This window comes from Euprymna scolopes, chromosome 36 (genome assembly GCF_053919585.1).
Source record: "Euprymna scolopes isolate OS-2025 chromosome 36, ASM5391958v1, whole genome shotgun sequence".
Lineage (NCBI taxonomy): Eukaryota > Metazoa > Mollusca > Cephalopoda > Sepiida > Sepiolidae > Euprymna > Euprymna scolopes.
The window spans coordinates 64,624,724-64,640,326 of record NC_136517.1 but is presented as its reverse complement, the minus strand read 5'-3'; the positions used below and the strand labels follow the sequence as shown (position 1 = coordinate 64,640,326).

The 15,603-nt window shown below is 32.6% G+C and overlaps 1 protein-coding gene across 1 annotated transcript in view; it reads left to right on the top strand.

Moving 5' to 3' along the window:
- Positions 1-1,784: 1,784 nt before the first annotated feature.
- Positions 1,785-15,603, top strand: part of LOC145260552 (uncharacterized) — a 227,956-nt gene continuing 214,137 nt past the window's right edge. Inside the window, exons 1-2 of the mRNA XM_080118788.1 lie at positions 1,785-2,277; positions 5,165-5,368. Of these exons, the coding sequence (XP_079974914.1) occupies positions 5,288-5,368 (81 nt within the window). The 5' untranslated portion in view covers positions 1,785-2,277; positions 5,165-5,287. The remainder of the gene's footprint in view (positions 2,278-5,164; positions 5,369-15,603) is intronic.

Here is a 15,603-nt window from a genome sequence, read left to right as displayed (position 1 = left end):
AAAACTAAAAAAATCATCTAGACAGCCCTACAACTGGTCAACGTTTTCACATGACAATCAGATCAGATTCATCTTCGAACTACGAAACAGATTTGATGTTTTACAAGAGCAGGAACCAACTGCTAATACCACCTATGAAAACTTTGTTAGATCGCACCAAGAAGCAGCAAAGAAGTGTATACCTCGGAAGCCCAAGGTAAAGCGAAAAGTACCATGGGAAAATGATAAAATAATATTAAAACAAGAAAAGTTAAAAAAACATAATCAAAAAGCAACATAAACACCCCACTCGACAGAATACAAAATTAAGGAAGCAGGCGCTTCAAGAGCTTAGTATGATGTACCTATCAGAACAACAGAAATAGGTTCAAGAACAAATAGATTGAATCCAGAATGCAGCAGATAACAAACAATCCTATCTGGCTTTGCAAGTAGTAAATGAAATAGCTTTGGCAGGTCGTTTGTGCCCAGATAAGTTAAAGGCAAACACTCCGGAAAATGCATGTTCGAAATGGAAAGCACATTTTGAAAAGCTACTCGGAAACAAACCAGAAGTAACAGACCAACCAATTCAGCCGATTGTTGTACAGGAACTTGATATTGAGAAGGTGATTTTACAATGGAGGAACTTCTAAATGTACTAAAGAAGACCAAGAATCGTAAAGCTGCAGGCTTAGATAACATACCTCCTGAAGTATGGAAGACAGGTGGTTTCAATGACATACTTCTTAATTCATGCAATTCTGTATATAATCAAAAAATTATTAATATATGGAGGGAAGGATGCATACTTCCCTTCCCCAAGAAGGGTGACCTAAGCATACCAAGCAACTACAGAGGAATAATCCTCACTCCAATTGCAGCAAAAATCTGCAATACCATGCCTCTCAACCGTATCCAACCAAAGATCGAAGAAGTGCTCAGGAAGAACCAAAATGGATTTAGAAAGAATCGCTCTACTACTAGTCAAATACTTACTGTTAGGAGACTGATTGAAGAACTCAAAGCAAAAAAACGTTGAGGCAGTCATGATCTTTGTAGATTTATCCAAAGCATTCGACTTTGTACACAGAGGAAAAATGGCCAGCATATTAAAAGCATATGGCATTCCAAATGAAGTCATTAATGCTATCATGATGCTATATGAGCACACTCGAGCAATGGTCAGGTCCCCAGATGGGGACACTGAATTTTTCAACATCCGCACTGAGGTTCTACAAGATACTCTTGCCCCTTTTCTTTTCATTGTCTGTCTTGACTTTGTACTTCGCACCTCTGTTGATATACACAACATGCTAGGCTTTACCCTAAATGAATCCAGAAACAGACGTCATCAATCAGCACACATAACTGATGCAGATTATGCAGACGATATTTCTTTGTTCGCGAACAACACTGCTGATGTGCAAACACTTACGCAAGCTAAAAAGTCTGCAAATGACATTGGTCTCCATATAAATACGGATAAGACAAAGTTTATGACTTTCAATGTGAAGGGAGAGATCAGGGCTTTGGTTGGATCAACACTGAAAGAAGTCGCTGAGTTTACATATCTGGGCAGCAACAGTTTCCACAGATATCGGAATTCGCATTTCAAAAGCATGGACTGCATTGGATGGGTTACATTCAGTATGGACTTCGAGACTGACTGACAAACTGAAAAGGCAGTTCTTCAGAGCAATGGTAGTCTGTCCTTGTTTACGGTGCTACAACCTCGACACTCACCAAAAGATTGGAAAGAAAACTAGACTGCACATACACCAGTATGCTAAGAACAATGTTAAATATATCTTGGCAAAATCATCCCACGAAGCAGCAACTTTATGGCAATCTATCTAATACCATCAGAAAGACGTCTACGATTTGCCAGTCATTGTCTGAGGAGCAAGCATGAATTGGTGAGTGATGTATTGCTATCGACTCCATGACACGAACACGCAAGCAGAGGACGACCTAGATCCACGTACATCCAACAAATAGCACACGACGCCAACTGAACCTGAAGATCTGAGGCAACTAATGGAAGACAGGAAACTCTGGAGAGGAAGAGTCACATTGGTCCAGGCAACGAGCCCGTCATGATGATGATGATGATGATGATGATAATACACTTTGTGAGTTTGAAACTTTGGGTTTTGAAACGGTGTGGCTGACTTGTGAATTTTCTCACAAATGTACTGGGAGTGTTCTTTGATAGGTTATCGGAATGTCTCCTAAGCAATGAAAACTAAACAGTCCGATTTTGGCTAATACAGCCCCCCAGCACAAGAGCATGTGGTAAGTATTATTACCACATAATTAGAAGGGCGACGCATATAAAAATCAACAGATTCTTTGATAAGAGGCGGTTTTTAAATGAACGTTTGTTTAGAGCACTATCGAACATGATACTTGACTTTCGCATTTTTTATTTTATTTTTTAAACCTTTTAATTTAAGCAATTATATAAAAATATTTTAATAAAATCAACAGGTTTTCTAGTCACTGCAGGGAGACATGTGAAACTTTCCTGATGCGGTGAGTCCTCCAACTAGAGCAGACAAGAAATCAATTTTATTGCAAAATCAGTAATTTAATTGATACTTTTTTTTTTATAGTAAAAGTATTAGAAGTGTGGAAATCATTGATCCTTATTCAATCTCAGGCAATGGCCAATGCCCATGCTAGTGTGTAGGTGAATTATTAATTAATTAAAAACTGCACAGTTGGGTTAAGGTTGTATTTGCGTTTGGCCGGTTTTTCTGAATTCCTCGAAGATGATTCACCATTTTTTTTTAAGGCTTTATAACCTTTATATGTATTTTTTAAGGCTTTATAACCTTTATATGTATTTTTTAAGGCTTTATAACCTTTATATGTATTTTTTAAGGCTTTATAACCTTTATATGTATTTTTTAAGGCTTTATAACCTTTATATGTATTCTTTAAGGCTTTATAACCTTTATATGTATTCTTTAAGGCTTTATAACCTTTATATGTATTCTTTAAGGCTTTATAACCTTTATATGTATTTTTTAAGGCTTTATAACCTTTGTATGTATTTTTTAAGGCTTTATAACCTTTGTATGTATTTTTTAAGGCTTTATAACCTTTATATGTATTTTTTAAGGCTTTATAACCTTTATATGTATTTTTTAAGGCTTTATAACCATTATATGTATTTTTTAAGGCTTTATAACCTTTATATGTATTTTTTAAGGCTTTATAACCTTTATATGTATTTCGACCAAAGTCTGTCCATTGCACATATCGTTTTTGTTGAACATGTATTATTTTTTTTGTTTGTGTTCATCATCATAAACATCAAAGACCAAGCGTCCTTGAAACTGTCCCCCTCCCCATATGAACTTATAACCAAATAAAAATTTACAAAGCTAAGTAGAAAACGAACACTTAGAAAAATTAATTTAATTTTTTAAAACAGTAAACAAGTAAAAATATTTAAAAATATTATGGGGGTATAGTCTTTTAAAAACAATTTTCTTTTGGAGAATGACTGCTCTTTTTAAATCTAAATCTCCCTCCGTATTTTTAATTTTCTATTTTTAGCGATTATCAAGACCCCCTAAGATGTAATTCCCTCGTGTCGGACATTATTTATCGTTTTTACATAACTCTACTTTTTAACTGAATAAACGCTTCAAAATAAATTAAACCACTAACAACTTAGCTAGCTAGGTAGAAAAATCAATTTTGCCCTTTTAAAAACAGTAAATAAGTATAAATATTTTAAAATATTATGCGGTCTGTAGTCTCGTTTTTGAAAAGATAAAACGCTTTAAAATAAGTGAAACTACTAACAACTTAGCCAGTTAGGTACTTAGAAAATCGATTTTATTTTTTAAAGAACCGTAAACAAGTAAAAATATCTTAAAACATTATGGGGATGAGTAGCCTCTTTTAAAAGCAATATCTCCAAAAATGGTCATAAAATGTGTTTTCAATCGATATTTATTCAATAAGGGACCGGTTTTCCTACCTAGCAAAAAAGGACTCGTTTTCTTGGTACGAGTTTTAAATTCATCTGGAACAGAACAGATCTGCGATGAAGGTTTTACATTTTAGCTAATTTCATTTTTTTTAATATTAACACTGACACCAAAATGTACTTGCAAAATTTAACTTTTAAAACAGATTAAAAGAATTAATTTTCGCAAAATTTTTTGATTACATTTGATAATACAGCAAAAATTATGGTACTTTAATTTTAGCCAAACCTTGTTCAATTGTACTATATTAACTGTTGGAATAATTCGTCTATTTTACTTGGTGTTCGTTAAAATGCTGTGTAAAATCGATTCTTAGTGTGAAATTGTAATTTTTATCTTGAAATCAAATTATAATTAAATTTATAACGAACATAAAATTGCAATTTTATGCCACATTTTATTTTGAACTGAAATTTTTATTTTTTTAAATGATTGATTAGTATGTTGGTTGTCTGACAGAAAAGTTACTGGCTCCATAGATATGTTCATATTCTGTGAGTTAGTCTCTATTTTATGGTTATTTCGAATTTATGAAAAATTGGTTGATAAAGGGAGACAACTTCAATAAAGATCAACAGGGGATTATTTCCCTTCTATCGCTGAAATTTTAAGGATGTACAATTTTTTAAAAAAATTTTATTTTTATAATTAGAAGCTCCCAAATGCTATTAAACTCTAGGCTTGATCTGCTTAGTAATTATTTTTTTTATTTTTTTGGAATATGTACTGCCCCCTTGAGTCGTCTGACGCTTCACATTGAATCCATGTTGATTGTTGTAAAGTAAATTATTAGTAATGTAAAACTTTACATAAAATTTATATCTTGAAATTATTTTATGTTTGTTAAACGTTTATTTCATGTCACGATTTATTTTAAATTAATTTTTTTTAAATGATCGATTAGTACGTTTTGAGCTTTTCATGTTTACATTAAAATTAATTATCATTTGTTTGAAAATAACATGTTTTATGGAAAAACAATCATATTAAATTGTATTGACATACATTAGGTAACCATGCATATAATATGATGAAACATCGAAAGACAAATTTAAACAGTAAGAAAATAAATACTATTTAACAAAAAAGGTAATAAATTATTGAAATGTCCAACTCAGTAAAGAAACATGCGGACAATTATAAACGTTTTTTGTTTGTTTTGTTGTTTTTTTAAGCTCATGAAAACCCAACACATTTCCAGTGTATTTACAGAGTTTCCTTCATCGCTGACTTGAATATTTCGGTGGTTGTTTGAGTTTATTTTTTTTACGATCAAGTGGCCACCTTCAGTTTTAGTGATGAAGTATTTCATGTCGCTGACCATTTTGATTGTAGTCGTTACTTTTTTGACGACCTTATCTCATGCAATAATACAAAAGGTAAGTTAAGTTTTAGCTTTTACTACTTCCTATAAAAGTAACTCATTTTTACTTTTTCTCCGTCCTCGCTTTTTGATTTGCATCCGATTTTGTCTTAACGACTCAAATATATTTTTTGTTTTACGCACGTTATCTTTCACATTGAAAAATTCGTTTGATTGGCAAAGACGGTGATTGGTAATTATAGGTTAACATTTCCGATTTTACACGTTTTTAAATGAATTGTTCCGAAATCAAATTGTCGTAGCAGTCATCATCGTGAGCAGCGAACTAAGTGTATCGACATGACGTCACTTTTCACACAAATTTTATTTACAACTAGCGGGGGTACCCGGCGTTGCCCGAGTGTTTGTTTCCGGGACGGGGGGGGGAGTTTTAAAAAATGTTATGGTAGGTAAGTAGGAAGGATCAAACCCGGAGTCATGAGTAAAATTAGGAAAATAAAGTGTGAAAAAAAAAACAAAAAAAAATAAACATCTGCAACGTTAACAGTTCGGCCACCAAGAAAAGTCCATTCCAGTTGTTTAGAAAAAAAAAAACCCCAAAGAAACAACGACTACGGTAGGTCGGCGCGAACGTGAAAATATAATGTGAATTGTCCAGCACGCTAACCACTACGCCACAGAGCACTGCAGCTTAGTTTAGTGATTTTAAATAATTTCACATGAAAGAACTACGAAGCCAAACCGGTGTTCTCTTCTCAACTGTTCCTTGTGAACGATCCCCAAACGGTGTTAAGTGGTGGCAGGGGGAGGAGGAATTTATTAGAGAGAAAATATTTTACCACTTCCATTGATCTTAACCGATTTTGGCCGTGACTTCTCAGCAGAAAAAGTATAGAAATCTAAGATTATCGAGGAATTTGAGAAATAATAAGCCTATAATACACCTCAGATATTGTTCTGCCGTTTGTGCATATTATATTTGCATGAAATATCTTGATTTTTAATCCTATTAATGTCAAAATCAGACGGGAAAAAATGAGTTCATTTTATTTATATAGATAGAAGAATAGAAGAAGAAGATAGATAGAAGAGAAGATGTTGCGGGCACGAGGGTCCCCGGTGATAATAAATCCCGGTGTGATGGGAGTGATAGTTAGAATAAAATGTAAAAATGATGTTGACACAAGCAAAGATGACTGAGACGAATGGATAAATTATTTACAAAATTTATTTTTATAAAAGATTGTAAAAGAAAAAAGATACGAAAGTTTCTTCTTGGTCGAAAAGTCTTTCTGACTGAGATAATTCAATGTTTTTCCATGTAATAAAAAAGACAGTTCTTCAACTGTTCACCAAATATGAAAGTCTGTTCACCAAATATGAAAGTCTGTTCACCAAATATGAAAGTCTGTTCACCAAATATGAAAGTCAGTTTATTAAATATTAAAGTCTGTTTTCTAAATACGAAAGTCTCTTGAAATATGAAAGTCTGTTCATCAAATATGAAAGTCTTGTTGCGGGACTAACGTTTGTGTCGAAATTCTAAAATAATGGAATAAACCCCGGAGTTTTATGATCGTGACTTTAATAATAAGAATCAAAGTGTTAATAACAGTGAATAGTGGTAATAATAGAGATTAGATGGTGATAAAAATCAGAGGTGAAATCAAGTGTAAAATGGAGTTTAAACAAGCAAGCAAAGATGACTGAGACAAATGGATAAATTATTTCAAATTTATTTTTATAAAAGATTTTAAATGAAAAAAAAGATACGAAAGTTTCTTCTTGGTCGAAAAGTCTCTCTCTCTGACTGAGATAATTCAATGTTTTTCCATGTAATAAAAAGGACAGTTCCTCAACTGAGGTATAAAAAGATCTGAATTTAGGAAAACTCATCTCCGGAAAACTCGTCTCCGGAAAACTCGTCCCCTTTCGCTAGGTAGGAAAACTGGTCCCTTATTGAATAAATATCGATTGAAAACACATTTTATGATCGTTCTTGAAGGAGATATTGTTTTTTAAAATAAACTATAGCCCCCCCCCATAATATTTTTTTAAAAATATTTTTACTTGTTTAATGTTTTTGTTTCTTTTTTTTAAATAAAATCGATTTTCTAAGTGTCCGTTTTCTACCTAACTGGCTAAGTTCTTAGTGGTTTAACTTATTTTAAAGCGTTTATTATGTTCATACAAAGTTAATTACAAATTTTTTTTGTTCTTATTTTAACGATGTTTTTTGGAGTCATAAAAACAATAAAAAAACAAAACCCAAAAATTAAAAAACAGGGAGCGATTATTCGATTCTTCGTTACGCTTTTGGTTTTGTCTTTTAATTATGATAGTTTTTTTGTTGTTATGTTTTTGTTTTCTGTCATACCAAATGCACTCATGCGTTATTTAAAATTATGATTTTATCAATTATCAACATTTATTGTCGTCCTGTCAAATTTTGCAAAAATTAACTAATAAATTAAAAGCGAAATATTTTTTTGGCGCGAGCGATGCCATGTGCTAACAATCTCTCGTTAACTCATTGTTAATTTTTTTAATTTTTACTTCAAAATTATAAAATCAATCATTAAGAGAGAAAGTAATCACTAAATAAATTTATTAATCAATTTTATTGAAAACTCCGCTATCGTTTATCAAGAATCTTTTTAATTTCATTTTTTGTTGGTTGCTTTTCGAAGGGAGATATAGGTTTTATCCCCCCCCCTCTCTCTCTAAATTATATTTTAAAAAATATTAAAATTTATTATTTTCTTTTTAAAACCAAATCTCCCTCAGTAATTTCTTTAATTTTCTATTTTTTAGCGATTATCAAGACCCCCTAAGATACCGGGCATTATTTCTCGTTCTCCCGTAACACTCGACCGACATGTTTTTTGTTTGTTTTCTGTTTTTTTTTCTTTACCAAATAAACGATTCCAAATAAATTAAATAAACAACATAGTCGGCGAGGTAGAAAAATCGATTTTACCCTTTTATAAACAACAGTATATAAGTAAATTCTTTTTATATTAATATAAAAAAATATGCGGTCTCGTTTATGAACATAATAAACGCTTTTATTAAAAATACAAAAAAAAACATTAAACAAGTAAAAATATTTTTAAAAAAATATTATGGGGGGGGGCTATAGTTTATTTTAAAAAACAATATCTCCTTCAAGAACGATCATAAAATGTGTTTTCAATCGATATTTATTCAATAAGGGACCAGTTTTCCTACCTAGCGAAAGGGGACGAGTTTTCCCGGGACGAGTTTTCCCGGCACCAAAGATCTACATGTGATGAAGTAGAAAAGTCCTGCGACTGAATTAATTGAATGTTTTTATGTATTAAAATAATCAAGGAAAGTCTTTGACTTTGAATTAATTGAATGTTTTTATGCATTGAAATAATCAAGGAAAGTCTTCGACTGAATTAATTGAATGTTTTTATGTATTGAAATAATCAAGGAAAGTCTTTGACTTTGAATTAATTGAATGTTCTAAAAAGGAGACAAGAGTTCTTGGTTAGAAATAATCAGTCTTTTTATGAAGAATTAAAAGTCCACCGCTAACTTAGTGGAGAGATAGAAAAGGGGGAAAAAATGCAATGTCCATTAAGGTTGCAAGTCCGTGTCCACGTGGAGGAATTAAATGTTGTGGCACGCGCGTGTTTAACGTCCAAACGTGGACGGGTCGATGTTGATGTTTACGCCATGGTGTTCAAAGGTTCGACCCCTGGTTTTGGGCGAAAGATGCCCTTTTTATACTTGTCCGACCGGCTCCAGGGAGGCATTAAAAAAAAAATATTTTTTTAAATTTGTTTTTCCCTGTAATCTGATTGGATGAAAAGAATAACATTATGATGCTTTAACTGACGTCCGCACGAATAACTGAAATTTTGTTTAAGGAACACCGAATTTGCGTTGGTGCTACCAGATCAGACTGTCTACTGACTTCCTGAGATGAAATGCACCTACATAGATGTCTTTGTTTTTTTTTTTTCTATTCCCTTTTGCAAAACTTTGTTTTTGTTTTTGTAGAACATGACTTTCTCCTCCCCCTTCCCTCCCCCGTTTTCTTTTTCCTCCACCTCCTCACTTTTTTTTTTTTTTTTTTTTTTTGCCTAGTCGGTAGGGCGACAGAACATACCGACTGCCCCCCTGCAGATGGTAAAAATCCTTCAATGGGACGACCAGTTGACCGTTGGTGGCAACCCGTAATGCATCAAGAACGGGATCCTGGTGGTTGAGTGGAACATGCCTAGGAAATAATAACATGATACTACAACACACCACTTTGGCCCTTACTAGGCTAGACGGGAGGTTGGATAGGCCCGATCCAATCAATCGGTTGGTTATGACAAGCACTAATTCAGACAATCCAAACAAAAACACACTAACACTCAACATAAACAATAAACTGAGTTAATAAGCGATGGCTGAAGGGTCAATCGAGCTGGGAAAAAGGTAACCATCAGGAATAATAAAAATACAGGGAAATCCCATACTTGGGTGGGCATAACCATATATTGTGAATGCTTGGAAACCTCCCCATGTTTGAGTATACCAGCTATGTAGCCCTGGAGAACCGAAGCGAATGGGATTTACCCCCTCATAGTTCTTCCCCATAAGGGGCTCCGAGGAGGGTGGGGAGCATGGCTGATGAATTTTTCAAAAATTATTATGAACACAAAAAAATCCAAGAGACCACACATAGAAATTGACTCTGACAGCGACAATGAAGATACAAACTTTCCAAGATTCATCGTGCTAGAAGCAACGTCTAATATACCGTTAACTAAAATGTCACCCTTCACTATCCAAAAGGTCATATCAAGCAAAATAACACCCAAAAATGTCAAAAAATTAAGGAATGGTACCATATTGGTAGAAGTACAAAATAAAAAAACAGGCCAAAACTCTACTTCAACTACAAAAATTGCATGAAATGAACATCAAAGCTTATCCACACCAAACACTAAACTACTCCAAAGGAGTCATAAAAAACAGGAAATCTCCGTCTGCACAACAGAAGAAATCAAAACAGAACTAAAAAACCAAGGGGTCACAGATGTAAAAAGAATCACATTTAAAAAAAAAGGAGAGGTAATATGTACAAACACTTATATATTAACATTCAATTATCCTCAAATACTAGAGACCATCAATATAGGTTATGAAAGAATGAAAATAGAACAATACATTCCAAAACCTTTACAATGCTACAACTGCCAAAAGTTTGGACATAATAAAGACCAATGTCTAAGATTCTTCACATGTGGAAACTGCAGTAAAAAAGACTCTGACCACGATGAAGAAGACTGTCCAAATAAAACCAAATGCACAAACTGTCAAGAAAAGCACCACTCTCACTCAAAACAGTGCAAAATATATAAGCAAGAGAAGGAAATAATAAAAATCAAATATCAAAAAAGCATAACCTTCCAAGAAGCCCGCAAAGAAGTCACAAATCGCACCAAAAACTCATATGCTACAATAACCCAACAAGCAAACAAAATGTACAACTACAATGAACTAAACCTTGCTCCAGAAATTGCAAACCTAGCAAAAGAACTAAAGAACATACTTGAAGAATTAAAATCCTTTTTATCTGAACTAAAAATAAATTTTAACAGCCAAATAAAAGTCAGAAACGAACAACCCAGTATAAAAGAAAACAAAACAAAGGAAATCAGAAAAACTTCCATCAATATTGAGGAATCAATCTCTAAAGAAATGAAACCTCCTCAATTACCAAAACGTGAAAGATCCAAATCACTAACAAGGACGAAAACAGATGTTAAAAATAAACACACAACAACAGGAAAAATGGAAATAGAACAGAACAACAAAAAAACTACCCCCAAAAAACAAAATGACAAACAAAAAAACAGAATTAGTACTAATTGAAAATGCAAATAAATTGAAACTGATAGCCAAGAAAGACAGTCAAGACAAAGTAAATCTAAAAGTCCCAGACGAAAACCCCAAAAAAGCCTCTCACCAGAAACAAGAAACAGACCATCCACTTCCAAAGCGATGGAGATTGATGTAGGATAAAAACCACTGCAGAAATCAGACAGATTTAAATAGAAAAGCAAAATTGAAAACCTATCTATGGAAAACCTCACAAAACACAACAAAACAACATTTCTACAATGGAATTGTAGAGGACTAAGATCTAACCATGAAGAAATGCTAGAGATCAACAAACAAAACCCCTCGGCAATCTGTCTACAAGAAACGCTGCTCAAAGAAAACCATGGCTATAAATACAAATATAATACGTATGACAAAACAAGCACATCAACAACAAATAGACCAATTGGAGGAGTATCTATACTAATTTTAAAAACTATACCTCACACAACCCTCCAATTAAACACCGAACTTCAAGCAATAGCAGTAACAGCTAATCTATACCGGAAAATAACAATATGCTCAATATACATTCCACCAAATCGGCAAATAACCAAAAAAGAAATAGATATACTAATCAAACAACTACCACCCCCTTACATAATAATGGGAGATTTTAATGCACACAGCAATCATTGGGGAAATAAGCGAAATAATAATAAAGGTAATATAATAAACGAAATATTATCATCAACAAACTTATGCATATTAAATAATGGCAAGAATACCTACATGCACCCAGCCAATGGATCCATGTCTGCAATAGACCTATCAATTTGTACCCCATCCATCTATATGGACTTTCAGTGGGATGTACTAGAAGATCAACATGGAAGTGATCACTCCCCTATTCTACTAGAAAGTAATCAAAAAATACCAGAAGAAAAAATTCAAAAATGGAAATTACACAAAGCTGACTGGGAAGCATTTGCTAACCTATGCAAAACAGAAATAAATGAAAACATTTTAAAAAAAGAAAAACCACTAAAACATTTTACACAAACATTAAACAATATTGCCATCAAAACAATACCTAAAACTTCAACACACCCCACCAAAAAAACAAATCCCTGGTTTAATGAAACATGCAAAAAAAGCTGTCAAAGAAAGGAAAAACACACTTAAAAAGTTCAAATAAAACCCTACAGCAACTAACTTACAAAAATACAGAGAGATGCGCGCCAAAGCAAGATATACCATAAAACAGTAAAAAAAACTTCCTTGAGAAACTACATTTCACAACTAAATAACCAAACACCAACTAAAAAAACATGGAATATAATAAGAAGAATTGCAGGAAAAGAAACACAGAACACCATAAACTACTTGACTAAAACTGATGGAACGAAATGCATAAACCAAAAAGAAATAACTAATTTATTAGCTGAAGAATTCTACAAAAATTCATCAAATAAACAGTATTCAGCATCATTTCAAATTTACAAAGAAACGTCAGAAAAAGAAAAACTTAATTTTACAACTAGTAACAACGAAATATATAACATACCATTCAGCATAAAAGAATTGAAAAGAAAAACTTAATTTTACAACTAATAACAACGAAATATATAACATACCATTCAGCATAAAAGAATTGAAAAGAAAAACTTAATTTTACAACTAATAACAACGAAATATATAACATACCATTCAGCATAAAAGAATTGAAAAGAAAAACTTAATTTTACAACTAATAACAACGAAATATATAACATACCATTCAGCATAAAAGAATTGAAAAGAAAAACTTAATTTTACAACTAATAACAACGAAATATATAACATACCATTCAGCATAAAAGAATTGAAAAGAAAAACTTAATTTTACAACTAGTAACAACGAAATATATAACATACCATTCAGCATAAAAGAATTGAAAAGAAAAACTTAATTTTACAACTAGTAACAACGAAATATATAACATACCATTCAGCATAAAAGAATTGAAAAGAGCAATAAACAAAAACAGAAATACGACTCCGGGCCCAGATGACATACATTACCAATTCCTAAAGAAATTACCAAAAACATCAAAATACTACTTAACATATATAATAAAATATGGGAAACTGGAGACATACCAGAATCCTGGTTTGAATCCACCATTACCCAGCTAACCCTACTAGTTGCAGGCCTATAGCCCTAACCAGCTGTCCTTCCAAAACTATGGAAAGAATGATCAACTACCGCTTAATGTGGTACCTGGAAAAAACAACCTATCGAAATACCAGAGTGGATATCGACAAAAACAAAGTACAAACGATCAAATAGTACGACTGGAATCCTTCATTCGAGACGGTTTTGTGCGTGGACACCATGTGGTGGCTGTCTTTTTTGACATCCAAAAGGCATACGACACGGCATGGAGATATGGAATTTCAAAAGATATCCATAATATGGGGATAAGAGGAAATATGGCAAAGTTCATACATAACTTCTTATCTCACAGATATTATAAAGTGCGACAAGGAAATACACTATCAGACCAATATTAACAAGAAACAGGAGTACCACAGGGGAGTGTATTATCCATCACATTATTCCTAGTAAAAATGAATGAAATAGTACAAGCGGTCGACACAGGATTCGAAAAGTCACTATTTGTAGATGACTTTTCAATTGCCTATTCTGCTCAAAATATGTCTACAATAGAAAAAAAATACAACATTGTCTGAACAAAATAGATAAATGGATTGACAAAAATGGATTCAAACTAGCCAAAAATAAAACTGTTTGTGTCCATTTCTGTAGAAAGAAAAAATATCATCCAGACCCACAACTACAAATACAGGGAAATCCAATCCCAGTGGTACAACACACAAAATTTTTAGGTGTCATACTAGACAATAAACTAAACTTTAATGCACATATCAACGATCTAAAGCAAAGATGCCTAAAAGCATTCAAAATCTTTAAAATAATATCTAAAACAAACTGGGGAGCAGATCAAGACACAATGCTAAAAATATATCATGCACATATTCGATCAAAATTAGATTATGGATGCATCATATACAGCTCTACCTGTAAATCTTATCTCCAAAAATTAAAAACCGTACAAAACCAAGGATTAAGACTTAGTCTGGGAGCATACCGAACATCACCCATGGAAAGCCTATACATAGAAGCCAAAGAACCTCCTCTACATTTAAGATGGCAGAAATTAACACTACAATATGCAATAAAACTGCAAAGTAATCCAAACAATCCAACATATGAAAAAACTTTCAACCTGCAATATACAAACTTCTATACCAGCAAACCCAAAAACATACCCTCCTTTGGACATCGTATCAAAAACGCAATAACTCGAATTAATAAAGAATCTAATATCATAATCGCACACACAGTAAGTAACAGACCACCATGGACCTTGAAAAATCCAAAAACTGATCTAACCCTCACTAAATACAAGAAAAATAATACAAACAACTTAATAAATAGAAGCCACTTTGGTGAGCTTAGAGAAAAATATTTAGAATACAAAGAAATATACACAGATGGATCCAAAACAACAAAAGGAACAAGTGCAGCATGTACCGATGGACAGATCCATCTCCAAACAAGACTTCCCATTGATGCATCAATATATACAGCGGAACTACAAGCAATCAAAATGGCACTTGAACTTATAAAAAACAATAATGGGAAAAAGTTTATTATATACATTGACTCTTTGTCATGCATCTTAGCTCTAAAAGGAGAAGAACTCGAACACCCTTACATAATCGACATAATGAATGAATACAATGAAATTAGCGAAAAGGGAAAAAAGATTATCCTAGCCTGGATACCAAGCCATGTTGGTATACCAGGCAATGAAAAAGTTGATAAACTAGCCAAAGAAGCTATATATCAAAATATAAGAAACATCAAAATACCATACACAGATTTCAAAAAAAAAAAATAATAGAATACAACAAAATTAAGTGGCAAGCAGAATGGGAAACATGCACCCAAAATAAATTGCATGAACACCAACCTACAATCACAAAATAAAATAGTAATGAAAGGACGAAAAGAAAACATCGTTCTAAACAGAATTAGAATTGGACACACCAAACTAACACATTCACACTTAATTGAAGCAACAGAAAAACCGAAATGCACATTCTGTAACCAACAAATGACAAAACATATATTAACAGAATGCCGGAAATACAAATCTACTAGAGACAAATATTATACAGCAAATGAAATCAAAGAACTGTTTCATAAGATAACACCACACCAGATCATCAAATATTTAAAAAAAAATACAACTTTTCAAATTATTATAAATAATGCTGATAAAACTCTGAAAGCAACCAAAAGTTTAAAAACACAAAACAATATAATAATTAAAAATTTGTATAAACCAAAATTTAAAAAAAGAAAAA